Source organism: Nelumbo lutea, chromosome 1 (genome assembly GCF_056320005.1).
Source record: "Nelumbo lutea isolate HS-2025 chromosome 1, American lotus-T2T, whole genome shotgun sequence".
Classification (NCBI taxonomy): domain Eukaryota; kingdom Viridiplantae; phylum Streptophyta; class Magnoliopsida; order Proteales; family Nelumbonaceae; genus Nelumbo; species Nelumbo lutea.
The window spans coordinates 31,950,750-31,978,450 of NC_142684.1; the positions used below are offsets into that span (position 1 = coordinate 31,950,750).

Here is a 27,701-nt window from a genome sequence, read left to right on the forward strand (position 1 = left end):
TGAAAAGCTAAATCAGGTGCAAAATTTGTATTTAGTTCAGATAGCAAATACAGAGCCTATGAGGCTCAGTTTGAAAAGAGTACAAATTCAAACATGTACAGTACAAATACATACAAAATGAAAAACTATTGCGCTCTACATATTTGTTCTGTACTCTTCGGAACTGAGCCGTAAAGTTGCTTGATTGGGCGGGTAGAACCTCAGCTTAATCTCTAATTCACCAACCAATGTCAGGATTCTACTACAAAGAACCTGGTTGAATTCCAGTTTTATAAGTGACTCAACAAGATCCATCACTTCAGTAAGAGTTGTATTCAACAGAGTCCATTTGAATATGCAGATTTCAAGAGAAGCAGCATTGACACAGAAACACAGATGCACATTTACAAGAAACTAGCAACCTCAAACACCATAAAGAATTAAAGATCGAACTATTTCTCTTTGTCATCAACTAGACATCTAGGATGTGTTAGGAGGTAGGTTTTCTGGTTCACCAACTCTGATCTGAATGAGCCGTCCAGTACATTAGACCACTGCATAAATATATCAGTTAGTAAGGTCACAGTGCATAATAATGATCCGGATGATTAGCCATGGAAATAATGATTTTAGTACAGATTAATAAGTCCAAAACTGCAATAGAATAAACCATTCTAGTACCCATATTGCCAATGTTTCATCCCTGGGATCAACTGTAACCAATTGTCTAATTCTTCACTCATGGGTTATGGCGTTGTCAGACATGATTATTGCTAAGATCAGGGCATACTGTGAGCATCTCTCTCCATCTATGTGTTGCTTGGTTGCATATCAGAAAAGCAAAACTGACCTCACAAAGTAATAACTAATGTGCTTGCCCGCTAAAATAACAGAAAAGGCTTAGAGATCATACCAAAAGATTTCAATACATTTTCTCCTGAGGCTGCATTTGGGAAGAGTGTAAATGCCAGTTCAGTGCAAATATGTACTCTGGTTCAGTTTCGCTAGTGTGTGGCAAAAATTCATTTGTGTATTGACAATGACAGAAAAGACAGTTTCCAAAGCATGTTTGCACCCAAAATGAGAGGAAATTTTACATCGCAAAAAAGGATGTAAACAATTGCAGTCAAAGTGATCAAATGTTAAAAGAGTATATTTCAATCTCAGGATTTGTATTTGCATCCATTACAACCAAAAATCGTTTGGCAAGGAAGTAAATTTGTCAATGCAAAACTAGATCAACTTTGCATTTGTATGGACCAGAATGCACTCTACATATTTGCATTTACACTCTATTTGCACTCTTTCCAAACACAGCCTGAAGAAATCAAGAAAGTTGTGTACGATGAACAAAAAAAAAAAACTTGAGTGATTTTTAATTATACAGAAAAATATCATAAAAAAATTATTAAGGCTTCATCTCATGGTCAGGTTGACATACCAGACATCTTTGACCAACATGTGGTTAATTACATGCATCACATTAGCATTCATAGACAACTGATGTAAAAAGTTAAGCCAAGGTTTTGAGATGGCTAAGCTGGCCAAAGAATAAAGAATAATCTTAAGATTTATGATTTTGGAATAAGGTTGACAAATGCCAGAGCATAGTAATATAGGATCAATAATAGTATAGGGTTTTTGCTGAGTCACCTTCAATGGAGAGGTTCTGAATACCCAATCTGTTGATTAAGTGGATCCCTATAAGAGAAGCCATCACTTCTGCCTTTGTAGAATCAGCTATAACAATCGGTCCACTATACACCCAGCAAATGTTCCTATTCTCATCTCTTAAAGCTCCTCCAATGCCAGCAACACCAGGGTTACCTGAGGAACTTCCATCAAAGCTTAGAGTCCATACTCCTTCCCTTCTGAGAGATGGATCCCTGGAGATGAGTGGGGAGGGTGGGGAGGAGAACAGGAAGTTAACAGCATTCCTGTTAAGATCATTTACATTGATTCCTCTGAACACGTCTGAGCTAGCAAAGGCAGGGGACTCATTGGCTTCTACGAATGCATCTCTGCTCTGGATTCCAAGGGATTTAAATGCCATAGCAAATGGATTAGCAAAACTAGGTTCTATTTTAGACCTTGTATTGTGACAAAGTTCCTTCTGTGTAATCTTTAGGGGTCTGACTCCTGTTTTGTATTTATACACCTCCTTGTGTACCCCTCTTTTTTCAATGAAATCAGATAACTTTTCTAAAAAGAATTATGGTGTTTCCAGACACAACCAACCACCCCCAAAATTTAGAAACATGAACGTGGCTATGCATATACATACACACAAATGTAAGTAGGCATGTATATATTAAGAAGGAAATGGTACATATATGCATGGTCTATTGAATGACAATGAGGATATAATATATCCCCCCCACCCCACCCCCGGCCATCACAAAATTGATGTCAAGCACAACATTGACAAGTGCTCTGTGGTAATCGAGGGCCTTCTGGAGGGAGTGGTTTTTCATAGATCAGACTTAGAATGTTTGTTCATTACCTCTTTTAGTTGAGATAATGTATTTGGCCTTTTCTTCGACTTCTGGAGGAAGCTTGACCTTTTTTTTACATCTCTAATCATCAATGAATGAAACAAGTCATTGTATGTTGAGCATTAGATCAAGAAACAAGATGCTGGAGTGATTCCGAGTATCCAATCAAAAGAGCAATATTAAAAAAACCAATCAACATCAACCATCTTATCATTGTTCCATTTGCTTGTTTGAAAAAAAAAAGGCAGTAGATAAGAGTATAAAATAAATCCCTCACATGGCAGCATTATGAATAACCTAATAATTTGAGTCTAGACTGATAAAGACATATACTCCAACTTTTCAGAAAGCACTCATAGGCAAGGCTCAGTTTTGTCATTTTGTAGAGTGTCTTGCTCCATTTTGATGAATTAACCCTAAATTCAAATCCTTTTTTGCCTACAGCTAATATCAATATGGTTACCTTCAAAAAAATAACGTTTGAATGAATAAAACCATATATTAAATTGTATCAATGAATTATAGAGCTTAAGCTTAAACAGTTTAACCTTTGCAAGGACTTGAGGCTACAAGGCTACAACTCCCATGTTAATAACACAACACTTTTTACCAATTGAACTAGAAGGTTTTATTTCTTTCAGAACTTATATTTGCATATTGGTATATTTAAGTTTTTTATTTTTTTCCAATTCTTTCTCATAGTTGGTGCCTCACTTTCTTCAGGCATGTGCATTACCTTAAAACCTTGTGACAAGGGCTGTAAGAAATCCTTATGCTTAGTTGCATTTCAGTTTTAAAACATTGGTATGCACCAATGCATACACAAATATTAAACCATGGGTTTAACATGTAAGTCTTAAAGTACATATCTCTGGAGGCATATGCCTAGAGGCACACCGCTAGGCAAGGCACTACGAAAACACCTGGAAGCACATGGAGTACTGACACTTGAGGTGCAAACTTCCAGCATAGAGGTGTGTGTTTTAATTGTGCTCTATACAAGAGCCAATGAGGCATACACATCATATGCATGCACACTTATGCCAGTTTTTATAATAAAAATATTAAAGATATAAGTAGGGGAACCATTTTATCATGTTCCCCATTATATATTAACATAATACAAAAGATGAAAAATGAAAACCAAAAAAATATTATAAACATTGGTTTATTGTAAATATTGTAATAAAATTTTAAAAATCTGCCTTGCATCACACACCTCTTGCATTCTGAACTAGACTTCACAACTCTGCGTATTAGAATGCCTCACCACACATGTTCCCTGGAGTCTTATTCATGGAGGCATACCTGTAATCAAGAGAGTTTCACATGTTCTCTTCATTCTCTACTCATGGGCAATTTTCAACCAGTGGCTAATGCAACATAAAAGGCCATTACCCAATGTTGGTCCCGTCATCTAGGGGGTCATGTTTTAGATTTAAAAAAATGAAAAAAAAAAGAAAGAAAAGATTCCAATAGTCAACATCTCTTGGGAAGAGGTATAATGATGGTGCTTATGGACTTGTCAATACCTGAAGAAGTAAACACTAAGCACTTCAAATATCCCTTATCTGGTGGACAATCTGGATTAGTTAAATATTCTCAGAAGGCTAAATTTAGGTATCTGTCAAGACAAAACCCTGGCTAACCTATTTACAAAACTTTTATGCACACAATAAAATAATACTTATCTGTTGAAACATGAAAATAAGTAGGATCATGAATAAAAATTATACCTGATCAATACCAGCACACACTGCAAGACACCAGCAGTGCCTGTCCATGCTGAAGGTCCACTTTTTACAAGTGCATCTTGTACCAGTAGACCTACTGATGCTGCTAGAGACACAAATGATACAACATATGCAACAAACAGCCAAAGCTTCAATCTGCAGTTGCAAAAGATGCTTAGTTAATGGATCATTGCTGCTGGCTCTGGGAAAGTAAAAACTACAATGTGCATTATCATAAGCTACAGTAGACAAGGATAAAAGAAAAAGGGCAGCCCAGTGTATGAGGCTCCTGCCAATGTGGGGTCTGGGGAGGGGCAGATGTATACATCCTTACCCCTGCACATACACAGAGACTTTCTAAGATTAGAACCCAGGTCACCCAGCTTGTAATAGAGCAACCCAACCAATGTGCCAAGGCCCACCCTCAGGCAAAGATAAAAGAAGAAACACAAAAATTAATACATGATTACACCAAGGCTGATTTTGCATGAAGGGGTCCCTCCTCCACAAGGCTCTATAGGGTCAAATGTAATAGCTACTCTACAGGAAAACCGGGTCTATTAGGAGTGGGAATTAATTTCAAAGGACAAAGGAGAGATCTCGTTGCCACATTTTCAAGCCAGGTTGGTTACAGAACAGTGAAAAAGATAGAGCTCTTGGCCCCACTGAAAACATGATTCTTGGGGCCTAGAGTTGTACAAAGAAAAGATGATTCTGCTATATAGTGTACAATATTATTGTACATTAGTAGCATACTAATGTATTTAGTATAATTCTTTCACGTACCGTACTATGAATGATACCATTATTAGTTTACTTCACTTAATATTAGATTTAGAATGCACAGTTCTTTGGGCTAGTTGACAGATTAGAGTACCCTCTCCCTCCATTCGCGTGTTACCATTTTCTTCTCTACTCTCTCTCTATAGAAGAAACCAAACAGACTAGAATGAGAGATAAGTGGAAGGGGACTTAGAGGTTGAGTGGGTAAGAGATCATTCTTGTGGATCATGGACACTAAGAGACTAAATGAGGGAGAGAAAAATCACTAGCAGCCAGGATGACCAGATCGTTTAGATCAGTTCAGAGGTACACTTCTGTTAATAGTCTACCTAGAGGATTGAAAAGGAAGATTTGTGTTGTGTTACTCTTCTATTATATGAGATGACTAGCAATTGGTTCTTTTGATCCTTCTTACCATTCATTTGGGAAGAGTTTTGGAACTCCTTTACCCCAACTCCCCTTCCCACCACTGCAAGTAAGTCTGTACATGTTTCTCTGTGTCTCACATAGAGAGACTATAAAAAGGCCATTATTCAGTGTTAATCCCAGCCATCTAGGGTCTTGGGAGGGGTGGACACAGGATAGAGATCTACCCTCCAGCATTTTAGTATAATGTAACCACTTGTAGACTCCAAACAGAATTTTCATGGTTGTCAACCCATGATTTTAACAACTGCACCAAACAACAGTAATTATTATAAAAAATAGCTGGATATTTTTTTGAAAAATAAATAAATCATATTAAGATAGAGAGAAAGAGATTATTACAATACATGATAAGGAATCATCCAAAAAGAAGCAAAACCTCAACCTAAACCCTCCTCTATTCTTTGGACTGACACTTCCCATAGCCAAAGAAACATAAACAGAAAGTCCAAGCCAAAACAAACAAACAAACACCCAGAAAATTACTCACCCACTATTTGTGATCAACAAGCTCCCTAGCTACCCACCCATCCAGCCTCAACCCCTGAAAACAAGACCTTATACCCAAAGACACAGACTCCCACAAAGAAAAACTACTCAACCTTTGTGTCCAGGTTCTCATCAACTCTAGTGACTAAAATCATCCTCCTTTTTTTTCCTCTTGTTCATTCTATTTGTTTGCTTTACCTTCTTAATCAGCCCAATCCCAAATAGGCTCTCCTTCAATCTGGCAAAAACTTTTGAGACTTACATGTTCCAATTGTTTTTTTTTTTTTTTTTTCTGGCTTTTAAACCTTCTTACTGCATTGGAATTAATCTCAGAGATTTTCGACACCTTAACATTGGCATTTATCCCTTCTAACTCAAAGACTGTATTCTTCTCAAGCATCTGAATTGCTTCCGACTATGGTTCACAATATTGACAATATTTAGTAATATATCCCCAAAATATCCCCATTTGCTAGGTGGCAATACAAAATCTTCTGGGAATTTTATTTTTCCATATATCTCTGATATGTCGGAAATATTTCAGATTTCATTGTAGGCTATATTTAAAATTTAAAATTTTAGAATATTATTGAAACATTTTCAACATTTCATTAAAATCATAATTTTTTAAACATATTTTCCTAAAAGAATCAACAAGGAATTGGTGATTGGATAATTGGCTTACTACTTTGATATGATTCGCTTACTAAGTCACTATAATTCAAAAGAAAAAGAAAAATGCATATAATGTTAGACAGTTTTGTATGCCTTTAGCTTCAATCAAAATGATGTACTTTATGAGTTTATTATAAATGAATAAAAGTGCATATTTGATTCATGTTCCCTTGGTATGTTTCTATGTAATACCCTTAAAACTGGACACTTAATGAGACTCATGTTAGTTTAGAATGTTCACAGCCAGTGAGTCGGTCTGGGGAGACCTATCCTGACAAGGCTGACACTGTGTGGTACCACCAAGTCGGTTGGGGTGGCTTGTCTCAGCCACCGGGGTGAGACCCTAGGCACATACAGTGTGGGATTAATTGAATCTTTGAACTGGACCAAATTTCCAGTATTGTCTTGGACCTTGGAGATTGATGGGCAAAACTGGAAAGTTACACCCGACCCCTAGACTCGATTATGATACTGCACTAGGTGTCGGATTGGGCTGTCTTTGATGTACCAATCAGTGAGATCCTTAGCGGGGGTCAAAACCTGAGTATGTTGGAACAGTCTGAGAATTCATCTGAGTGGGTGATCATAGTGACAGGATCAACCCATTTGTCAGACAAAGATAATAATTGGGGATGCACTATCACTGATGGAAACCAAGACTACCGGCAGCTGATTTCAATCGTTGAAATTTGTTTTGCAAAGTATATTTTATATGAGATATAAAAGTATATAAATTATGGTTTCGAAATGATTTGCAAAAGGTTTTAATTCCCGGGATCCATAGAAGCAAAGAGTGCAACACTGTTCCTTGCAGCCGAGGGAAAGGTCCTCTTTTGTCGGGCAGTGTATGATCATTATGGGCTGAGAGGTTAAGTGTAAGACCATTGAGGATAATACCTGATGGGCTAATCTTACATCTGCCCACAGTCCCTGAGTGTTACAAGGTGGCTTGGCCTAGGGACCACTTAAGGTAAGTGTTGGGCCCATAGAGCTCATGAGATGGGTTTCAGGGGGTGCACTGTCCATAACAGTGTATTCGGCCAGGCCTTGTAACAAAGGCTGGGCCGAACCCATGTGGCTGATGTGTAGATCAATGTTTGGGTCCCACTCCATACAAGGAAGCCCAACTGGGTAGTAGATTGGAAGGCTAAATGAATACATAACCTTAAATGGGCCTTAAGTCCATTTCGAATTGGGCTAATTTGATTAGTCACTTAAGGGGCGAATTCTGAGATGGATCAGCTGATAGGATTGGGCCCACACCCTATCCACTTAGAGAGTCCAAGATCTAAATAAGATTTAGATCTGGAAACCTCCTAATTAGATTAGGAGATGGCTGATCTAATCTACAGATAAGATAAGGGTTATCCCTTATCACTTAAAGGGACTTCTAATCCAAATATGATTTGGGTTAGCAACTCCTAATGGGATTAGGAGTTGATCCCTTTTAAGTCTATAAAAAGAAGAGGGGGCGGCAACCTTTAGACATGCAAGCAATACGCACTCTTGTCTTGAGAGCTGAGATTACCAAAAGAGAGAATTCTGCACCCTGCAAGCACTCTCTTGCCGCCTCCTTCTTGCAGCCGCCGCCTACAGCAGTTTGATCTCCGGTTCTTGGGAGAAATCAAGATTTGATCTTGATACCAATCTTTTGGAGAAAATATTGGTGGGAGTTGTATTCACAAGCCGTCCCAGTGATTCTTGAGAAGGGTCAAGTTCTTTTGGAAGAACACTACTGATTCTGCTCCACTCTGCACTGTGCCATCTTCAGTGGGAGCAGATTTTGGATCCTTCCTTGGGCGTGAACACCTCCATTGGGAGATACTACTTCTCTATACCAGGTATTATCCCTCCCTACTCCTTTTGGTTCAGATCTGGTTCAGTTTATGGTTCAAGAATGATTCTTGAAAATATGATTTTCTAAATAGGGAATTCGATTCCCAGTTGAAGGGAGAGAAAAATTTTTGAAATTCGCCCCCTTATTCCGCAATCTATGGGCGTCCATCTGATGGATTTCCTATCCCTTCATATAACACAAAAGAGTATTCTCAATCTAATCAAAACATAAAGTAACAATAAAGACAAAAGTTTCTAAAGACCAAAAGGGAGACAAAGAGAAGCATACCCATTAGGCCATTACAGTTTCTTAATTTTTCCTATTTGATTTATATAGCTCTTTGCTATGGTTATTGAGCCTTAAATGTGTAATTATGTTTCTTCTTCTCAAAGAGCCATTCAACCTAAAAGCTTAAGCTGTTAGGTGAGGTCCTTGAATAGGTTGATATCCTCTTCAAAGCCGCGTTCGACCAGCTTCAGTTGCAAGGAAGTGACTTGAGGCCCGCTAATACTCCCTTGGTGGGCTTCAGCGGAGAAGAAGTCAAGCCCCTCGGTAAAATAACAATACTTGTGGAAGTCGGCACATGGCCCAGCGTAGTCAGACTCAACCATGACTTCTTGGTGGTGGCGACCCCCTCCTCGTACAACGCCATAATAGGCCGACCAATCACCCATGTGAAGGGATGAGAGATCCATCCCATGGACGCCCAAAGATTGCAGAACAAGGGGCGAATTTCAAAAATTTTTCTCTCCCTTCAACTGGGAATCACATTCCCTATTTAGAAAACCATATTTTCAAGGATCATTCTTGAACCTTAAACTGAACCAGATCTAAACCAAAAGGAATAGGAGAGAATTATATCTGATACGGAGAAGTAATATCTCCCAACGAAGGTGTTCACGCCCAAGGAAGGATCCAAAGACTGCTCCCACTGAAGATGGCGCAGTGCAGGATGGAGCAGAATCAACAGTGTTATTCCCCAAGAACTTTGTCCTTCGCAAGAATCAGTAGAATGGTACGTGAGCACAGCTTCCTTTCAATCATTTCTCAAAGAACTGATGTCAAGATCCAATCATGACTTCTCCCACAACTGGAGATCGAACTGGAAAACAAGGCGGCAAGAACAGGGAGGCGGCAAGAGAGTATTCGCAGGGTGCAGAATTCTCTCTTCTTGATTTCAGCACTAAAGAGGATCTGATGTATATATGTTAAACTCTGCCGCCCCCTCCTTCTTTTTGTTAACTTAAAAGATCAGCTTCTAATCCCATTAGGAGCTGCTTATCCAAATCATATTTGGATCAGCCTTCTCCTCTAGTGATAAGGATAAACTCTTATCTGATCTGCAGATTAGATTAGCTTTCTCCTAATCCCATTAGGAGGTTTCTAGATCTGAATCACATTCAGATCTGGACTCTCTGAGTGGATAGGATTAAGACCCTATCCTATCTGCTAATCCATCTCAGAATTCGCCCCTTTAATTAACTAAATAAATAGCCCAGTTCGAAATGGGCTTTAGGCCCATTAAGCTTATGTGCTCACTTAACCTTCCTAACTGCTGCCTAGTTGGGCTTCCTTGTATGGCGTGGGGCCCAAGCATTGATCTACACATCAGTCACATGGGTTCGGCCCAGCCTTTGTTACAAGGCCTGGTCGAATATACTATTAAAGACAGCGCACCCCCTGAAACCCATCGAATGGGCTCTATGGGCCCAACACTTACCCTAAGTGGTCCCTGGGCCAAGCCACCTTGTAACACCCAGGGACTGTGGGCAGATGCAAGATTAGCCCATCAGGTATTATCCTCAATGGCCTTACACTTAACCTCTTAGCCCTTAATGATCATACACTGCCCGACAAGAGAAGACCTCTCCCTCGGCTGCAAGGAACAGTGTTGCACTCTCCACTTATATGGATCCCAGGAATTAAAACCTTTTTGCAAACATTTTAGAAATCATAATATATATACTTTTATATCTCATATAAAATATACTTTGCAAAACAAATCTCAACGGTTGAAATCGGATGCCGGCAGTCTTGGTTTCCAATAGTGAGTGCATCCCCGATCATTACCTTTGTCCGACAAAGGGGCTGATCCTGTCACTATGATCACCCACTCAGATGAATTCTCAGATTGTCCCAACATACCTAGGTTTTGACCCCCGCTAAGGATCTCACTGATTGGTACATCAAAGACAGCCCGATCCGACACCTAGTGTAGTATCATAATCGAATCTAGGGGTCGGGTGTAACTTTTCAGTTTTGCCCATCAATCTCCAAGGTCCAAGGCAATACTGGAAATCTGGTCCAGTTCAAATATTCAATTAATCTCACACTGTATGTGCCTAGGGTCTCACCCCGGTAGCTGAGACAAGCCACCCCAACCGACTTGGTGGCACCACAGTGTCAGCCTTGTCAGGATAGGTCTCCCCAGACCGACCCACTGGCTGTGAACATTCTAAACTAACACGAGTCTCATTAAGTGTCCAGTTTAAGGGTATTACACAGAAACATACCAAGGGAACATGAATCAAATATGCACTTTTATTCATTTACAATAAATTCATGAAGTACATCAATTTTGATTGAAGCTAAGGGCATACAAAACTGTCTAACACCATGTCCTACGGGCGGTGGTCTCCACTTATCATTTGGCGATGAAGTTCCCTACAAACTTCGGAGTAGGGGTAGCGCGGGGCGACCAGCTTGAGTCTCACAAGTGCTATGTCGCCACCCTCAAGGGAAAGACCAAGGTGGCCGACAATCTCGAACTGGAGCGACCTACGGAGCAAGGCGAAGAACGAGCTGCACCCACGAAAGAAACAGTAGTTATTCCAACTCAGCAAAAAAACCCAGCTCAGACACTTTAGATCGGTGCTTCAGTCCAGGAACCCCTGCGATCCGAACTAGTAAGTTTCCTACTTCAAAACTTAGATGTTTTTGCATGGTTCGCGGCAGAGATGCCCGGCATAGACCCTAGTCTTATATCTCACAAGCTCAATACTGATCCTGTAGTTAGGCCCGTTAGACAGAAGAAACGCAACCTAGCCCCGGAGCGATGGAAAGCAGTCGACGAGGAGGTCGTGAAGCTCCTCGCAACAGACTTCATATGAGAAGTCCATTACCCGAGCTAGGTAGCCAACCCCGTTCTGGTAAAGAAAGCTAACGGCAAGTGGTGCATGTGCGCCGACTACACTGACCTAAACCAAGCCTGCCCAAGAGATTGCTTCCCCCTCCCCATAATCGACCGCTTAGTGGATGCGACCTCGGGGCACGAGTTGCTGAGTTTCTAAGACGCCTATTCGGGCTATAACCAGATCAAGATGGACCCGGCTGACGAAGAAAAGGCTGCCTTCATCACAGAATTCGGTCTATATTGTTACAAGGTTATCCCCTTCGAGTTGAAAAATGTTGGGGCAACCTTTCAAAGGCTCGTAAATAAATTATTTGAGCCATTAATTGGCAGAAAAATAGAGTGTTATGTAGACAACATGGTCGTCAAAACTCAATTCTCACACGAATTAATACAAGACTTGCATTATGTCTTTCAAATTCTGCGACAATTTAACATGAAGTTGAATCCAAACAAGTGTGTCTTCGGTGTCACTTCGGGAAAATTCCTAGGATACATCGTTAACCAGCGCGGCGTTAAGGCCAACCCGGATAAGATTAAGGCCATCTTAGATATGAGACCACCCTGGAAGTTGAAGGAGGTTCAGAGGTTGAATGGCCGCATAGCCGCCCTGAGCCGCTTTATGTCCAAGTCAACAGACCGCTGTCTACCTTTCTTTAAGGCAATTAAAAGCAAAAGGTTCAAATGGACCCAAGACTGCCAGCTCGCGTTTGACAAGCTCAAGAAATACCTCGCTAGTGTGCCAATCTTAACCCGGCCCGAAGAAGGCGATGTTTTAGAGTTATATCTCTTGGCAAGTGACAAAGTGGTCAGCTCGGTACTGATAAAGAAAGTAGATCGGGTCCAACGACCCATCTATTATGTTAGTAAAGTATTGCAGGGAGTAGAGACGAGATATCCAGAGATAGAGAAGCTAGCCTACGCACTGGTCATCGCAACTCGAAAGCTCCATCCGTACTTCTAGGCTCACTATTATCGTCCTCACCGACAAACATCTGAGGCAAGTCTTACTTAAGCCCGAGGTCTTTGGTCGATTGACGAAGTGGGTCGTTGAGCTAAGCGAGTACAACCTCCGATACAACCCGCGAACTACTATTAAGGCCCAAGCCTTAGCAGATTTCATTGTCGAGTGCACTTTCAGCTCTGAAATCCCCAGGCCGGTTGAGCACGAGGCCCCTAGTCCGGGCGAGCCTGGAGCTCCCAAGCCAGTTGAGTCCGGGACCCGTGAGGTAGTAGTCAGTGTGGCATCTCTCCTAGTTAGGCCAAGCGCGAATTGGGATGAGGAGCCATGGATCCTTCACGTAGATGGCTCCTCGAACCAGTAGGGTAGCGGAGCCGGAATAGTTCTGCACGGCCCAAGTGGCACAAAATTGGAGTACGCACTACGCTTCGACTTCGCGGCATCCAACAATGAAGCAGAATATGAAGCGTTGATAGCTAGACTAGCTTTAGCCAAAGAAGTAAAAGCCAAGCACATCGTCATCTACAACAATTCCCAGCTCGTAATCAACCAAGTCAGGAGATTACGAAGCTCGCGAACCAACCATGGTTGCTTACTTATCCAAAGTAAGAGAGGCTCTACTCAACTTCGAATCACACTTCATCAGGCAAATCCCGAGGTCAGAGAACGCTGAGGCCGATGCCCTATCCTGGTTAGCCAGCACCAGCGATATCACCATGAGAACCGTGTACATAGAGGACCTGCCTTGGCCTAGCATTCTCGGGAGGGCAGAGGAGGTCGCTCCCGTCGTTCAAGCAGAGTCGAGCTGGATTGACCTGCTCGCGAGACCCTCCCTGCGGATCGCAATGCGGCCAGAAGGGTAGAGCGCCAGGCAACCAAATACGTCATAATAAACGAACGACTGTGCCGGAGATCCTACACGCTCCTCTACCTGCGTTGCTTGCGACCTACCAAAGCCAAGCTCGTATTCCGCAACACTCATGAGGGTCTATGCGGCGAACACTTGGGGACTGAAGGCATGGGGATCCGACAGAATTTCACTTCAGTTGCACACCCTCAAGCAAACGGTCAAGCAGAAGTCACAAACAGAGCCATCCTCCGCGGACTGAAGGCATGTTTGGACCGAGCTAAAGGATTGTGGGCAGACGAGCTACCCAGTGTTCTATGGGCTTACCAAACCACGGAGAAAACCGCCACAAGAGAGACTCCCTTCAACCCCACCTACGGCACCAAAGCAGTTATCCCAGTAGTAATCGAAGTACCTACGTTGCGACTGGAAGCATACAATGATAAGACAAATGAGGATGAGTTGCGTACCAACCTTGATCTACTCGACGAAGGGACCTCGCATACATCAGGACTGCAACTTACCAGCAAAGAGTAGCTCGGTACTATAACGCCAAGGTCAAGAAGCGGAACCTCCGCGTCAGTGACCTAGTCCTTCGTAAAGTTATGGTACCTGAGCCCGGCGCTGGCAAGCTCGGATCCAACTGGGAAGGACCTTACCGAGTGAAACGAGTGCTCGGGGAAGGAACATATGAGCTCGAAACCCTCGAAGGAAGACAGGTACCTCGGGCATGGAATATTGTCAACTTAAGACAGTATTACCTGTAACAACTGAGTAGACTATGAGTCACTCCCAGAGCCTAAGGGCCAAAATGCCGAGCTAACATGACCTTGGCGCTATAAGACCCTGTCGCCTCTTCGGCACGGGTGAACTCTAGGAGAGCGTACTACAAGTCGCTCCCCCAGCCTAAGGGCCAAAACACCAAGCTAATGAAAGACCTCGACACCATATAAGACCTAGTCGCCTCATCGGCATAGGCGCAAGCAGCACGGGTACGAACCTTGTGATGCATAGCCCGCCCCGGCATACAACAAGTTGAACCCGTTAGGGACAACCGATGTCAACTTAAACCGGGTGCAGGCAGGTCGGGCATATACCCTACTATGTTGCTCACCTCGGTGTACATAAGGTTACCCCTACTAAGTACTGGGAGACAGTTCGAGGTGACGACAGTCGAGAAACCCCCGCTTCGGGCACTTATCTCGATAACTTAACAGTTCGGGGTAAAATAATCACTTTAGCAAATAAAGTAAATTGCACAGCACTTAGCGAAGTGTATTTTCATTACAAATATCCCATTACAAAAAGTTTGTTACAAAAAAAAAGAAGATCAAGCTCGCAGGTACAAGGGCTGAACTACTTTGGAGGCTCATCGCCTTTGCTAGGGACCTCCTTAGGGGCATTAACCGGACCGGTGGCCTTTGCATCATTATTGGCGCCTTTGTCCTCAGAGTCTGGATCATCCGCTGACTGACGCACTATGTCATCAGTGATCCGCGAAGTAGTGATGGCGCTTGTATCAAGACTGGGGTAGATGTGCCTAATTAACCACTGGCTGAGCTTGAAACCTTTGCAGTAGGCCTCGATCATCACGTCGTCGAACCTCGAAGACATAACATAGTCAATGACGGCCTGGACCTTGGTCTCCTTGAGGGCACCTTCGAAGATCTCGGTCTTCTCTTTGAAGTCACCTCTGAGGTACTCCAGCTTTCCTTTCGCTCCCTTGAGGCCCTGCACCTCAAGCTTCAGAGCATCCTGCTCTGCCTTGAGGTTGTCCATCTCGAGCCTCAAGGCCTCTTGGCCAACCTTAAACCCGTTCACCTCGGACCTCAATCTATCCTTGTCTCAGGCCAGCTCACTCTTCTCTGCCAACAACACCTCGATGAAGCTCTTCTAAGCTGAGGCGTCATTCTGCAAGCAGTGGATCTTACCGCGAGCTACTCTCAATTCGGTATGGGCTACGCGAGATGACTTCTCAGATTCCAAAGCCCGTCTCAGATGCCGATCAGATTGAAGGGTCAAGGCACGCAAGGCTGAGTTCACCTACAAAAAGGAGATCAGTCAAAAAAAAAAAAAAGAGAAGAGAAGATGGTCCTTCGCAAGGAACTCACCAAAATGGTATGAGAAGTAGCTCGGGCACTGAGCTGACCAGGAGTGAGATCAGTCCATTCTGAGACCTCCCGGGTACGCAGCTTCCTTACTCTTCTAAAGGCTGCACTGGGGGTTCAGAATGCTTTGACCCTCCTAACTCCCCGAGCTAGATTCCGACATCTCTGCCACATGGGTGGACTCCTCGGAAGCTTCGGCAACGACTTCAGCAAGACGAGCTTCAGTTGTAGCCTTTGCAGAGCGAGCCTCGGCGACAGCTTTAGTGGCGTCCCCAGCAGCAGTCTCTGCAGGATTAGGGGTGGGCTCGGCCACCACTTCGGGCCCCGAGGCGCCATGTCTCCCTCCAAGTCGATGACAGGTTGAGCGTTGGGGAGCTCGGGCTCCAGAGCCAGGTCCTATGGAGGTTGAGCCTCGACAGTAGCCTGCGGGGACTCGACGCGCGCCTTCTTGGCTACGCGCTTCTTCCTCTTCATCTGGCGAAAAAGCCTCTGACTGTTTATCTTTTCTGCCTCCATGGGACCAGTAGTAAAGCTCGGCGTTAGTAGCCCTGAAGTAAGTATGCGAACAAAAAAGCCAAAGTAAAGACAAACCTACTCGAGCTCAAGCCGGCCTGGATGAGCTTCTCCTCGGCTGTGAAATCCTTGTAATTCAACCCGAGCTGAGCCCACGACTGAAGTGACTTCTTAGTCTTCCCATCGAATAACATCGGGGTCTTGAATGGCCACCCTCCAGTCAGTGGGGAAAGGCCACCCCGTGCTGCTCCGAACTACGAAGTAGTCCCACTTCCAGGCAGGGACTTTATTCGGGAGCTTGTGCATTAATTTAAAATCCGGGCGGGGAGACAGATAATAAGCTCGTCTGTGCCCAGGGAGAGCGCCCGAAGTGCTCTTCTTTATTGCCAAGATAGAACAAAGGATATCTAGGTCAATGGAGAAGGCGCGGTCGAAGCAAAGGGAAATGGTCCCAACCACATTCCGTATTGAATTCGGGTGAAACTGGTCCAAGGTAATGTTTAAGTGCACCAACACCTCAACAATCAGGGGGTGAAGAGGGAGACGGAGTCCGACGACCAGTTGCTCCCTAAAGACCATGATCTCATCGGGACTGTGCTCCCATGGGAAACTGCCGGTAGGAAGGCTGTAGAAGTACTCCTTAGGAAGGTGGAACCTCTGTATGAGACCTGAAGTCTCCCCAGGGTCATGGTGGAAGGGCCGAACTGATCTGGCACCCGACCTCGGTGGGAGGTGGATACCATATGACCCGAAGCCACCCGTACATCGGACGGCTAGGCAGCAGGAGAGCCACCCTAAGTTGAGGTACCCACCTCGGGCTCGTCGATAAGGCTATCTACACTAGACGACATGAAGGCACGAAAGGAAAGAAAGTTTAGAAAAGAAAAGGAAGCTCGGGAACTCACCGCAAAAAACGCGAACCGAACTGGGGAAATAACCGAACTAGAAAACCCGAGCTGGGAACCTCAGACGCGAGCTCAATACTGACGCTAAAGACTTTGTGGCGAAGGTATGACCAAGGGTCCCCCACTATTTATAGCCACCGCATCAGGCGTTAACATTCAAGATTGAGATGATCCAACGGCTCTCAAAGAAACCGGCTACGGGCTCCTCGAGGCGAAATTAGTTTAGCACGTTTTTTGGCATCCGCGAAGTCCAAATCGTGTGATGTCCGCGCGTAAACCAAACGCGACCCGGGTTTCTTTTGATCAAGTCGAACACTGGACCGGTCCAACTAGGCGGAGCGCACGACGGAGTGGCATGAGTACCGAAGCCAAATCCACCTGGCACATCTTGAATTCCCCGCACTGGGTCGACACCGCCAGCACAGGGAGTGGGGGGCAATTGATGGAGGGTGATTTGACTCGACCTTGTAGCATGGGTACACGTGGGCATGACCTTTCTCAAGCGATGACTCGCATGACAGCACAGCAAGCGCAACCGCAACTCGGTGGCAAGGGCTCACCGAGCTTAGTTTGGCAACTTGACGGGTTAGGCTACTTGCAGAGAGCCGCCTGGCTTGCACCTCCTTCCCAAGGCTGAGGCGCTCCAAGCTACCTTCGAGCCCGGGGCCCCCTGACCTTTCCTAATGCCCAAGCTCCTCCCAGTGGATTTTAGGCCACTCCCAAACAGGAACACCCCGATCCGCCTCTAGATATCCCGAGGTAGAGACACCTCGGGCCAGATAGCTTGGTGTAGCTTGCCACAGGCAGCTCGCCACTTGCAGGGTAGTTCGATACCAGGTAGCTCGTAAAAGAGCAGTTCGGCACATCACAGGAAGGCCTCATGCCCGACCACCGTACCCGACAAACCTAGAGGTTGCAACCACATCTCTCGTCAGACAGTGCCGTGCCCGCCACCTTTAGAAGGTGTCTTACACCTGACAGGTACGTACCCTGCAAGGACGGCCCCGCACGTGCCACCTTAGCCCTGGCTGTAACGGCTGCGGCAGGACAACAGTGGCGGTTATACCTGCCCTGTTAGAGGCAGGTGGGCCTGATTCAACAGAGTTCTATTATAAGTAGCCCAATCCCAAAGCACAGAGGTAACTTTTTTGATACTCGCGCTATCTACACTCTTAGCTTTCTTCCTCTCTTTGCACCTTTCACAGAACTCTAACTTAAGCGTCAAAGTGTTCCCGCTGGGCAAGCCCTCGGGAATCCCTGATCTTCTCCATCTCAGGTACCTTTCAAGAGCCACGCAAGTGCCAGCTAGTGGTGACCGGATTGTGCACCATCAGGTACCTTGGCCAGCTATGGTATAGAAGGAACGATCAGCTAGTCTAACCTTATCTCTCCCAGAGAGGAGGTTATATGTCTGAAATAAATTTGACTTACCAGTCATGTGGTTTGAGGCTCCAGAGTCAATAACCCAAGGAGAATCCTGCTGTCGATGCCAAATTAGCTGAGTTATACTTCTTCTAATTGGCTTGGTTTCTTGCCCTGATCAGGTGTTGATTTCTTACCCAAATCCTGTGCCCATTTAGGTTTTCCATGGAGATCCCAACATGTATTGTTAGACAGCCTTGTATGCCCTTAGCTTCAATCGGATTTGATGTACTTTTGTTATTTAGTGGAAATAAATTAAAGTGCATGTTTGATTCATGTTGTTTGGTATAATTCTGTGTAAGACCCTAAAACTGGACACTTATAGAAACTTGTGTTAGTTTTAAATGTTCACAGCCATTGGATAAGTCTGGGGAGATTTATCCTGCCAAGGCTGATACTGGTGTGCCACCAAGTGTTGGGATGGCTTGTTTCGGCCATCAGGGTAAGACCCAAGGCACATGCAATATGGGATTGCTTGAACCCTTGAACCAGACCAGATTTCCAGTATTGCCCTAGACCTTGGAGACAGATGGGCAAAACTGGAAAGTTACACCTGACCCCTAGACTCGATTATGACACATCACTAGGTGTCGGATTGGGCTGTCTTTGATGTGTCAATCAGTGAAATCCTTAGTGGGGGTCAAAACCTGGACATGTTGGGGCAGTCTAAGAATTCATCTGAGTGAGTGGTCATAGTGACAGGATCAGCCCCTTTGTCGGACAATGGTAATGATCGGTAATGCACTCTCTCTGATGGAAACCAAACTGCCGGCAGTTGATTTCAATCGTTGGAATTTTGTTTTGCAAAATAAGATATACATATATATATATATATATATATATATATGTATTTGTACGGTTTCAAAAGATTTGCAAAAGGTTTTAATTCCCGAGATCCATGTGAGTAGAGAGTGCGGTACTATTCCTTGCAGCCGAGAGAGAGGTCTTCTCTTGTCGGGCAGTGCCTGATCATTAAGGGCTGAGAGGTTAAGTGTAAGACCATTTAGGATAATACCTGATGGGCTAATCTTGCACCTGCCCACAGTCCCTGGGTTTTTATAAGATGGCTTGGCCCAGGGACCACTTAATGTAAGTGTTGGGCCCATAGGGTCCATGTGATGGGCTCAAGGGGGTCACTGAGTGTTTCAGTGAATTCAGTTGGGCCTTGTAATAAAGGCTGGGCCGAACCCATGTGGCTGGTGTGTAGATCAATGCTTGGGTCCCACGCCATACAAAGAAGCCCAACTGGGCAGCAGGTTGGAAACTAGTTAAACACTGAACACTTAATGGGCCAAAAGCCCATTTCGAACTAGGCTGATATGATCACCAGTTCATAGGGCGAATCTGAGATTAGTGTTAGTAAAAGGATTGGGTCTTTGACCTTATCCACTCTAAGAGACCAAATTCAAATTAGATTTGAATCTGGTAACCTCCTGATAAGATCAGGAGTTAACTAACTTAATCTGCAGATAGGATTAAGATTAACCTCTATCCAAATACTAATTTGGATTGGGATAACTCCCAAAATATTGGGAGGTTTCTTAATCAAGAAGAAAGAGGAGAAAACCCTAGAAGAAATATCAGATTTCGAACTAGGGGGTTTGAGTAAGCAAGAAACACATCCTACAATTTGAGATTTGATCTCTCACAGACTCCAGGGAAAGAGACAATTCTGCCCTCTTCGTCCCTGGACTTCTCCTCCTTCAGCTGCCGCCACTACCTGTTGGAAGATTGAATCTTTGCAGCAACAGGAAGTCAAGAAAGCAGTTCTTGACAATAGTCTTGCAAGAAAGACACTAGGATTCGGTGTTCAAGGTTTCCAGAGGGTTCTTGTGAAGAATCCAGTGTGTAGGACGCACCCTGCTGGTTCCGTTCCATCCACAGTTGTGTCATCTTCAGCAGGAGCGGATCTTGGTTACTTCTTTGGGCGTGAACACCAACTTTGTGAGATATTATTTCTCCGGATCAGGTATAATCCTTCCTGTTTCCTTTTGGTTCAGATCTGGTTTGTTTATGATTCAAGTAGGATCCTTGAATAATGTATTCTAAATTTAGGGAATATGATTCCCAGTTGGAAGAAGGTAGGAAATTTTTTTTTGAAATTCGTCCCCCATTCCGCACCTTTCTTGGCGTCCATTAGATGGATCCTACCATTCTTTCATGTATCTCTCGTGTGTCGTGTCTTCTGGCAGTGAGTGCACCAAAGTTTGCTCTTATCATTTGTTCTTTTCTAAGAGTCACCTTTCTTAAAAGCACCTCTGACATTTGTATCTGAATTTCCTCGAACAACTAGGGCAATTGACTCCCCCTCTACACAATTCATCACACTTCTACTCTCTTCTGACTGCACTAAGACATACACCTCCTGAACTGATAGTAAGTCTTTACTACCCAAGATCTGCACCCGGATGGACTCATATGAAGGATTCAGCCCTAGGAGAAAGGCAAAGACCCGTTGCTAAGATACAAGTGACCTATACGCCTTTGCATCTTCATCACACTTCCAATTTACATTCTGGTAGTGATCAAGGTCTTTCCATATCGGTGTCAAATCAGAATAGTACATCGAGAGACTCCTCTCCCCCTGCTTGCAAGTAGAGGATTCAGCTTGCAGTTGGTATATATTGGCATAATGTCTCTGCTCTGAATAGGTGGACTTTGCTTGTTCCCATATCTCACAAGCAGTTTCAGCCCACATAAAAGTCTTCCTTACCTGTGGAAACATGGAAACCAAGAGCCATGACATCACCATACTATATTCTCTTGGTTCCACCTATTATATTCAGCACTTCCGTACTTCGGCTCCTTCACTCTCCCATTGATATATCCTATTTTCCCCCTAGCAGTGATGTAGAGTTTTATTCCCCTAGACCATTCAAGGTAGTTCGGACTATCAAAGGGAATAACAGCAATGGGGAAACTCATATCCATTCCCCCACTCACTCCATTGTGGCTCCTTGGAATCTCTGAAGTAGCAGAATTCTCAGACGACATGGTCAAAACAGACAATCAGTCCCAAACACCGAACTTAGGATCCCTCCTTACTCCAAAAAAAAAAAATATGCTCCACACACGTACTCAATCCACACCCACACACTTGGGTTTGAAAACAGTCTAAGCACAAATAGTACCAATTTTAGGACAAAAAAAAGGCAAGATTCGGCAGATTTCAGACCTGTACAGTTTTAACAGTCCCAACCTACCAGCCTTCCAGAATGTCTAAGAACATTAATCAGCAGGAGAGATCCTTAACACTTATAATCAAGCCAAAAAATTGAGATAACAAATCATCCTTGACCTACAGTCACCTTAACACAAAGGTCTGACAACATTCAACAGCCCAGATTCATTTGGTTTTTTCACTTGGTACACGACCAAGGAGGGTAAAGAAGAGAAAAAAGGAAGGACTGTACCAGTTGTAGATCTGTTTTCTTCGGCCCAGATTCAGATCTCTGTTCCGCCCAGATTCAGCTCTCTGTTCCGCCCAGATTCAGCTCTCTGTTCCGCCCAGATTCAGCAAGTTGGAGAAGGAAGGAAGCTTATTCAATCTGTTCTCTCAGTCAGTACTCCCGCTCTGATACCATCTTGACAGTGAGGCCGGCCAGAAATAAGAGAAGGAGAAGAGAAGAAGAAGAGAGAAAGGAGAACAGAAGAGAAGAGATTGGCAATAGAACAGTACCGGCGGCGCCAGCTTTATTATATTATATAGGGTGGCAGAAATAAGAAGGGAAAAGACCCTTGTGCCCCTGCTGTAAGTGAGTACAATAACAGACATAACAGAAATAAAAAAATTGAAATAAAAAACGCTTTAACTAGCCAAACAGACCCTAACACAAATAACTAAATTATTTCAACATGGTCTATTATTCTTCCATCTAACACCGGGTCCACATGCCTACTTTAGTTGGCATGCAGAACCTCCCCACCATGCTTGAAAATTGTTAATAGCCCACACCCCTAACTCAAGACTTTGGACTCCCTATCTCCACTTCTAGGCATGAACTTTAGACTACCTACACGTTCACAAAAACAATCACATGACTCACCCTAGTTCAGCAGTTCAAATACAACCACTCGATCCAGCTCAATCCCCTTATCATTTGCGCTCCAAGGCCACCCATTAGAGCCTCTGCTTGAAGGTCATGCCACATGGCTATTAAGTCTATAACCTCTCCTTAGTTAAACCTCTCTTCTCAAGAAAGAGCTCCCTGCCTTTTACTATTCCCAATACTTGTTTTTCCAAATCAGTAAACACCTCCTTACCATTCAAATTCTTGAACCACTTAGAGCCTCATAATGCTTCATCTTCCACCCTTTCAACTCCTGCCATACCCTTCTACGAATGTCAGTCATGTGATACTTCCACGTGATTGTCTTCACCCTTCAACTACTCTCCCCAAAGCTTGGCCTCCATGGAAGAGGCAAACCAAACCCTGCACTTCAAACCTTCAATGTGAACCTCCACATCTTCCAACCTTTCATCACCCGCCTTACCCTTTATGAATGTCGATCATGTCATACTTCCACATCATTCTCTTCAACCTCCAACTTCTCTCCCCAATGCTTGGCCTCCACGGAAGAGACAAACCAAACCCTACACTTCAGACCTTCAATGTGAACCTCCACCATGCATGCTACAACCACTAGCCTTGCCCCTCACATTTTGATCGCAGCAAAGCATAGGTGTTCAGTCTCTCTACTCTTCAGCTCTTGCACCATTGCACCTACACAAAGTTCTCCAATGGTCTTGAGATGGTTGGCAGTTCATAAGTGCAACAATAGCCCAAAAAACTTTAGCACTATGTCTCATGTTTTGTACATGATTAGTATATTAATCGTTGGACACCATTTCATTACTAGCAGAGGACCTTTAGGTGATTGGATAACCCTGTTGAGACGCTCTAGTAGCTCCTCTTGGACAGCCAAGATTGCTTTTGACTCCTTCACCACTTAACTTGATCTCCCTTCAAATTCAGTCCTTCACGCACTTAAGGCTTTCAATCCCCTTGTTTACTGTTATCACAAACTTATTTGCCCACCCCTTTTATTAAGTTGAACCATTAATTTGGGATTGTTTGTATCACAACAATTGGTAGTTTTTCTTTTAGGACTTCTGGCTCAATACTTCTTTTTCTTTCTTCTTTTCTCCCTTCTTGAACTTTCCCTCTTATGCCAACAAACCCAAATAGCTCATCTACTAAGCTTTTCCAAACCACGTCTTTTCTTCCCTGTGGGATGATGACTAGTTGTTTCTGTCCTCTACCAAATTTCTCTAAAAACATCACAAATCAACGTTTTTTTATCAGCAGAATAAATCAAATTTTTATTAATGGTAGATGACATGAATGCATTCAGGTAAAAAGGCTGCAAGCCCAACATTACTAACAGAACTACATGGAAGCCCAAAACAATTGCTGCCTAAATACCCCTTGTTTGGCAAGGTAATCAGCCACCCCATTTTCAGTCCTTCATACCCACTTAAATTCATTCAGCATTTATGTCCTTCGCAATGCTTTCCACTTCCCTAAGCATAAAGCCATATCAGAGTTCTTGAACACACCTCTTATACCTGCCATACCTGGATTTCCAAAAGAGCTGCCATCAAAGTTCAGTTTTACTTCGTTCCCTTCTAGAGGTTTCCACTCTAACCTTATCCTGTCTTTTTCTCTAGAAGACTGAGCTACCTCAGTCCAAGATCTTATTATCTCATTTGCAAAGTCGGAGATTTTAGGAGAGACAAGTAGTAAATTGGCAAATTTGAGAGGACACTTTTTATTAGGGTGATTTTCCCTCCAAAAGACAAATATTTGCCTTTCCATCCTGCCATTCTTTGCTTAATTCGTTTTAAGACAGCTTGCCAAGTATAGGGAGCAGCCGCCCTAGTCCCAATGGCCAAACCAAGATAGGAGAAGGAGAAATCCCCAATAAGACAACCCAAAGCACCAGCATATTCATCTAAAGTGGATTGCTGAATATCTCTAACTCCTATCATCACATTTGTTCATATTGATTTTTAATCCAGAGAGCAAATAAAAACTTTTAAGGATACCCCTCAGATTATAAGCTTGCTCCACTCCACTGACACATCCATGAAAACCAAGGTATCATCAGCATATTGGAGATGACAGATGGTCATCCTTTCACTACCAATCTTGAAACCAGCCAACAGCCCATTGTTCAGCCCTCTGTCCACCAGCTTACTTAAAACCTTCACCACTAAAATAAAAAGCATAGGGGAAGGGGCCCTTTTTTATCAATAAAGAAAATCTAGAAAACAGAAAATGTAGATCAGATCCAGGCCTGCAAAATCAAAGCAAGAAAGCATCAAAGAAAGCAGACACGAAGATCAATTTAATCTCTGTGCACCTTACCATGCTTCCTTTAAAAAGGGATTCCCTTGTCTCAAACCCCTAGCTGCATTAAAAACTTTGTAGATACCCCATTCACTAAAACTGAAAAAGACACCAATAATATGAAAGCAAACATCCAGTTCCTCCATTTCTCCCCAAGACCACCCCCCCCTTCTGCCAGTTTTATGCATTTTCATTCTTCTTAATATAAAATATTGTTATTAAAAATAAAGAAAAATGATATCCTCCTTCCACTTCTTCCTCCTCCCCCTCTTCCTCCTTCCTCATCCCCCTCTTCTTAAGGAGGCTTACACCTCCTTGTGTTCGGGAGGGTTACGTCTCACACCTCTAGGTAGTGGAGTGCCTTGTGTGACGCCTCTGCATCTTAAAACACTGCTTACCGTGAAACCAAATGAGTGGTGAGTTACATAATGCCTCAAGGCATAGAGGAGTCACATTAAAGTAAAACGATGCCTAATCACTTCTCCAAAAATATAGTACAAACAAATTGAATATATGAAATCAATGGTCTTCAACTCCTATCAAGGAAAAAAAACAACATGACCATCTTGCCCAAGTCATGGACTTTTAGAATTCAATAAGAGATCCACTTGACATGGTTCATTCATTCCATAAAGCCATTGACATAGGCCATTACCTAATATTGGCCAAATAATCTGTGGACTTGGCCTCTTAGAATAGGTGGACTAGATGCAGACCAACCTTGCATTTTTTTGGGCACAAAGTGGCTGCTCTCAGACTTGAATCCACATTGTCATGCTTGTGAGCCCAAGACTACCATTACACCATGCAGTGGCCCCTATTTCACAAAACCCCACAAGAACAAAAAAATAAAAGAGGAAAGGAAGAGCAATTGCTTTGCCAAAGTCATGGATTTAGAATAAATAACAGATCCACTTGACATGGTTCATTCATTTCATAAAGCCATTGATAAAGGCCATCACCCAATATTGGCCAAAAAAATCTGTGGACTTGGCCTCTTAGAAGGGGTGGACCAGATACAGACCAACATTGCATTTTTCTTGGCACAAAGTGGCTGCTTTCAGACTTGAATCCACATTGTCATGCTTGTGAGCCCGAGATTCTACCATTACACCAAGCAGTGGCTCCTATTTCACAAAGCCATTGATGGGGGGTCTACAAATGACATGTGCAAGGTCTACAAAGGGCATGTGTAATGCAAGATATTGGCCTATAACTAAGCATAATCTGGAATGGACTGTGTTGGATACATGTTAGATTTTGACACAAGATGGATTCTTGAGGGACACTTCAATGTAATGTTTCCTTTTTATCAACTAGCTTATTTTTGTATTGAACATTGCTTGGTAGTAAAAGCAACATCTTAATCTGAGACCCATTTTTTGTACATGATGTTTGTCCACCTTTTCTCATCTTGCCGAGTCAGACTCTTGGACACACATCACATTCTAACAGCCATGCCCATGTCCATGCAAAACTGCATAAGCACCAATTTAACTTCTTTTCTGATCTCACTTCTTAAACTTCGTTTTACAATGTTCAGTTAAATATGACTTCCCTACTGACTAAAAGGTGAGCATTTTCAATAATTAAAGCATGTGGTTGAGATCTCATGTAACCATATATAAGAGAGCCATTACAAGATTTTAATGAATAAAGAATTATGAACAACTGGTTATTGGTCTTCAAATGGTTAGATCAATCTTTTCCAATCTGAATTATTGTTTGTGCATAAAATGCAGACACTAAAGCTGTGTTTGGTTTGAAAGAAAAAGTAGGGAAAGGAAGGGAAAGGTAGGGAAACCTGTGCAAACCTTGTATTGGTTTCCCTACCTTTTCTTTCAAACAAAACACATCCTAAGTGATTCTTACCTACCAAGCAGAACTGAGTCTGAGTTATCATACCATGGATAAATGACTTTGAGATGTATCAGTTTGATATCTAACCTTAGTTCTAGTGTTCTACACATCTACAATAGCAAATGGCCAGTGGAGAAAGATGTAATTAAGGGAAATTATTGCCTAGCCATAATAAACAGCTAAATCCCAAATATTTCATACTACTGTGTATACACTAAAACTATCTTTTCTTGATAGATTAAACTGCATTCTCCCTAAAAAGAGCAGAGAACTATTACTAATTTAGCCAGCAAAATACGCTCACCCGCTCCATTTTTTATCTTTTGCTTGGGGGCATGTAATGTCCTGATTGTAGCAAAAATTGGAAACCCATAAAAATAAGGCAACCAAAACAGATTTATCAATAATCTCAAAGGAACATGCATAACCAATAAATCTGGGATTTTCACAAAAACATTTTGCAAAGAAATGAAACAGATAAAACCTAAAACAGGAAAAAAAAATAAGAAAATTGAGAACTGACCTCCATTCTCCTTCTTCGTATGGAGAGTAATCAATGTCATCTCTTTTGACGCAGTTGAACATCAAGGCGGCCAGAGATGCAAAGATCCCTGATGCAAAAGACGAAAACCAGAAGCCTAATTCCCATCCGAATGAAAATAATAGAGGAAGAGAGAGATAAAGAAGTAAACAGATACAAACCGGGGAGGTAATGGACGAACCCAACCTTAACGGAGCTGCATACGACGGCGTCAACCCAAAACCACCAGCCGGCACCGAAGACTGAACCGGCGAAGCCCGGCCCAAAGATTGCCCACAGCTCCCCTAAATCCATCACAACTCTTCACTCCGACTGCCGTTACCTACTTCCCAAGTTCCACCACAAGCAGCGCCAAAGCCAGGAAACCGAAGGGAATTTTACCGAACAAGCAATGTAGCCAGCCAAAGCAAGCAGAAATGCTACTGAAATACACAGCCGATTTGCCCGAAGGCCCCAAAATCTTTTTTCTTTATTTTTTCTCTTGTTTCGTGGGCAATGCTAGCATCACGGATCCCAGAAATCGCAAAATGACAAAAAGTAAACCATTTAAGCGAATGTGACTTGTGAGCGACCCTGTTCCCGTTCCTGTTGTACTTTCAAGCCGTAAGGGTACTAAAACTCTAAAAATAGACCCAGAGTTTAAC

The 27,701-nt window shown here is 43.2% G+C and overlaps 1 protein-coding gene and 1 non-coding gene across 5 annotated transcripts; both read right to left on the bottom strand.

Moving 5' to 3' along the window:
- Positions 1 to 27,701, bottom strand: LOC148874175 (uncharacterized). 4 transcript variants are annotated; one of them, XM_088966700.1, is made up of 5 exons: positions 27,219 to 27,701; positions 27,040 to 27,127; positions 4,211 to 4,363; positions 2,483 to 2,555; positions 240 to 533 (listed from the first exon to the last, which is right to left on the bottom strand). In XM_088966700.1, the coding sequence occupies exons 1-5, from the start codon at positions 27,349 to 27,351 to the stop codon at positions 432 to 434; spliced, it is 549 nt and encodes a 182-aa protein (XP_088822826.1). In that variant the 5' UTR covers positions 27,352 to 27,701; the 3' UTR covers positions 240 to 431. The 4 variants fall into 4 exon arrangements, with proteins under 4 accessions (XP_088822829.1, XP_088822826.1, XP_088822827.1 ...); XM_088966701.1 differs by lacking the exon at positions 2,483 to 2,555 and adding an exon at positions 3,694 to 3,782 and having other exon boundaries at positions 27,219 to 27,524; XM_088966703.1 differs by lacking the exon at positions 2,483 to 2,555 and having other exon boundaries at positions 1 to 252; positions 27,219 to 27,582.
- Positions 24,583 to 24,690, bottom strand: LOC148874176 (small nucleolar RNA snoR100). The gene has a single exon (XR_016105984.1). It is a non-coding gene; the product is annotated as a small nucleolar RNA snoR100 (small nucleolar RNA).

Coding starts and splice junctions, on each gene's coding strand:
- LOC148874175 (XM_088966700.1), bottom strand. CDS start 27,351: ATGGATTTAGGGGAGCTGTGGGCAATCTTTGGGCCGGGCTTCGCCGGT. Junction 27,128..27,218: donor GTTCGTCCATTACCTCCCCG/GTTTGTATCTGT, acceptor CTTTTGCATCAG/GGATCTTTGCATCTCTGGCC. Junction 2,556..4,210: donor TGTGTGCTGGTATTGATCAG/GTATAATTTTTA, acceptor ATTGATGATTAG/AGATGTAAAAAAAAGGTCAA.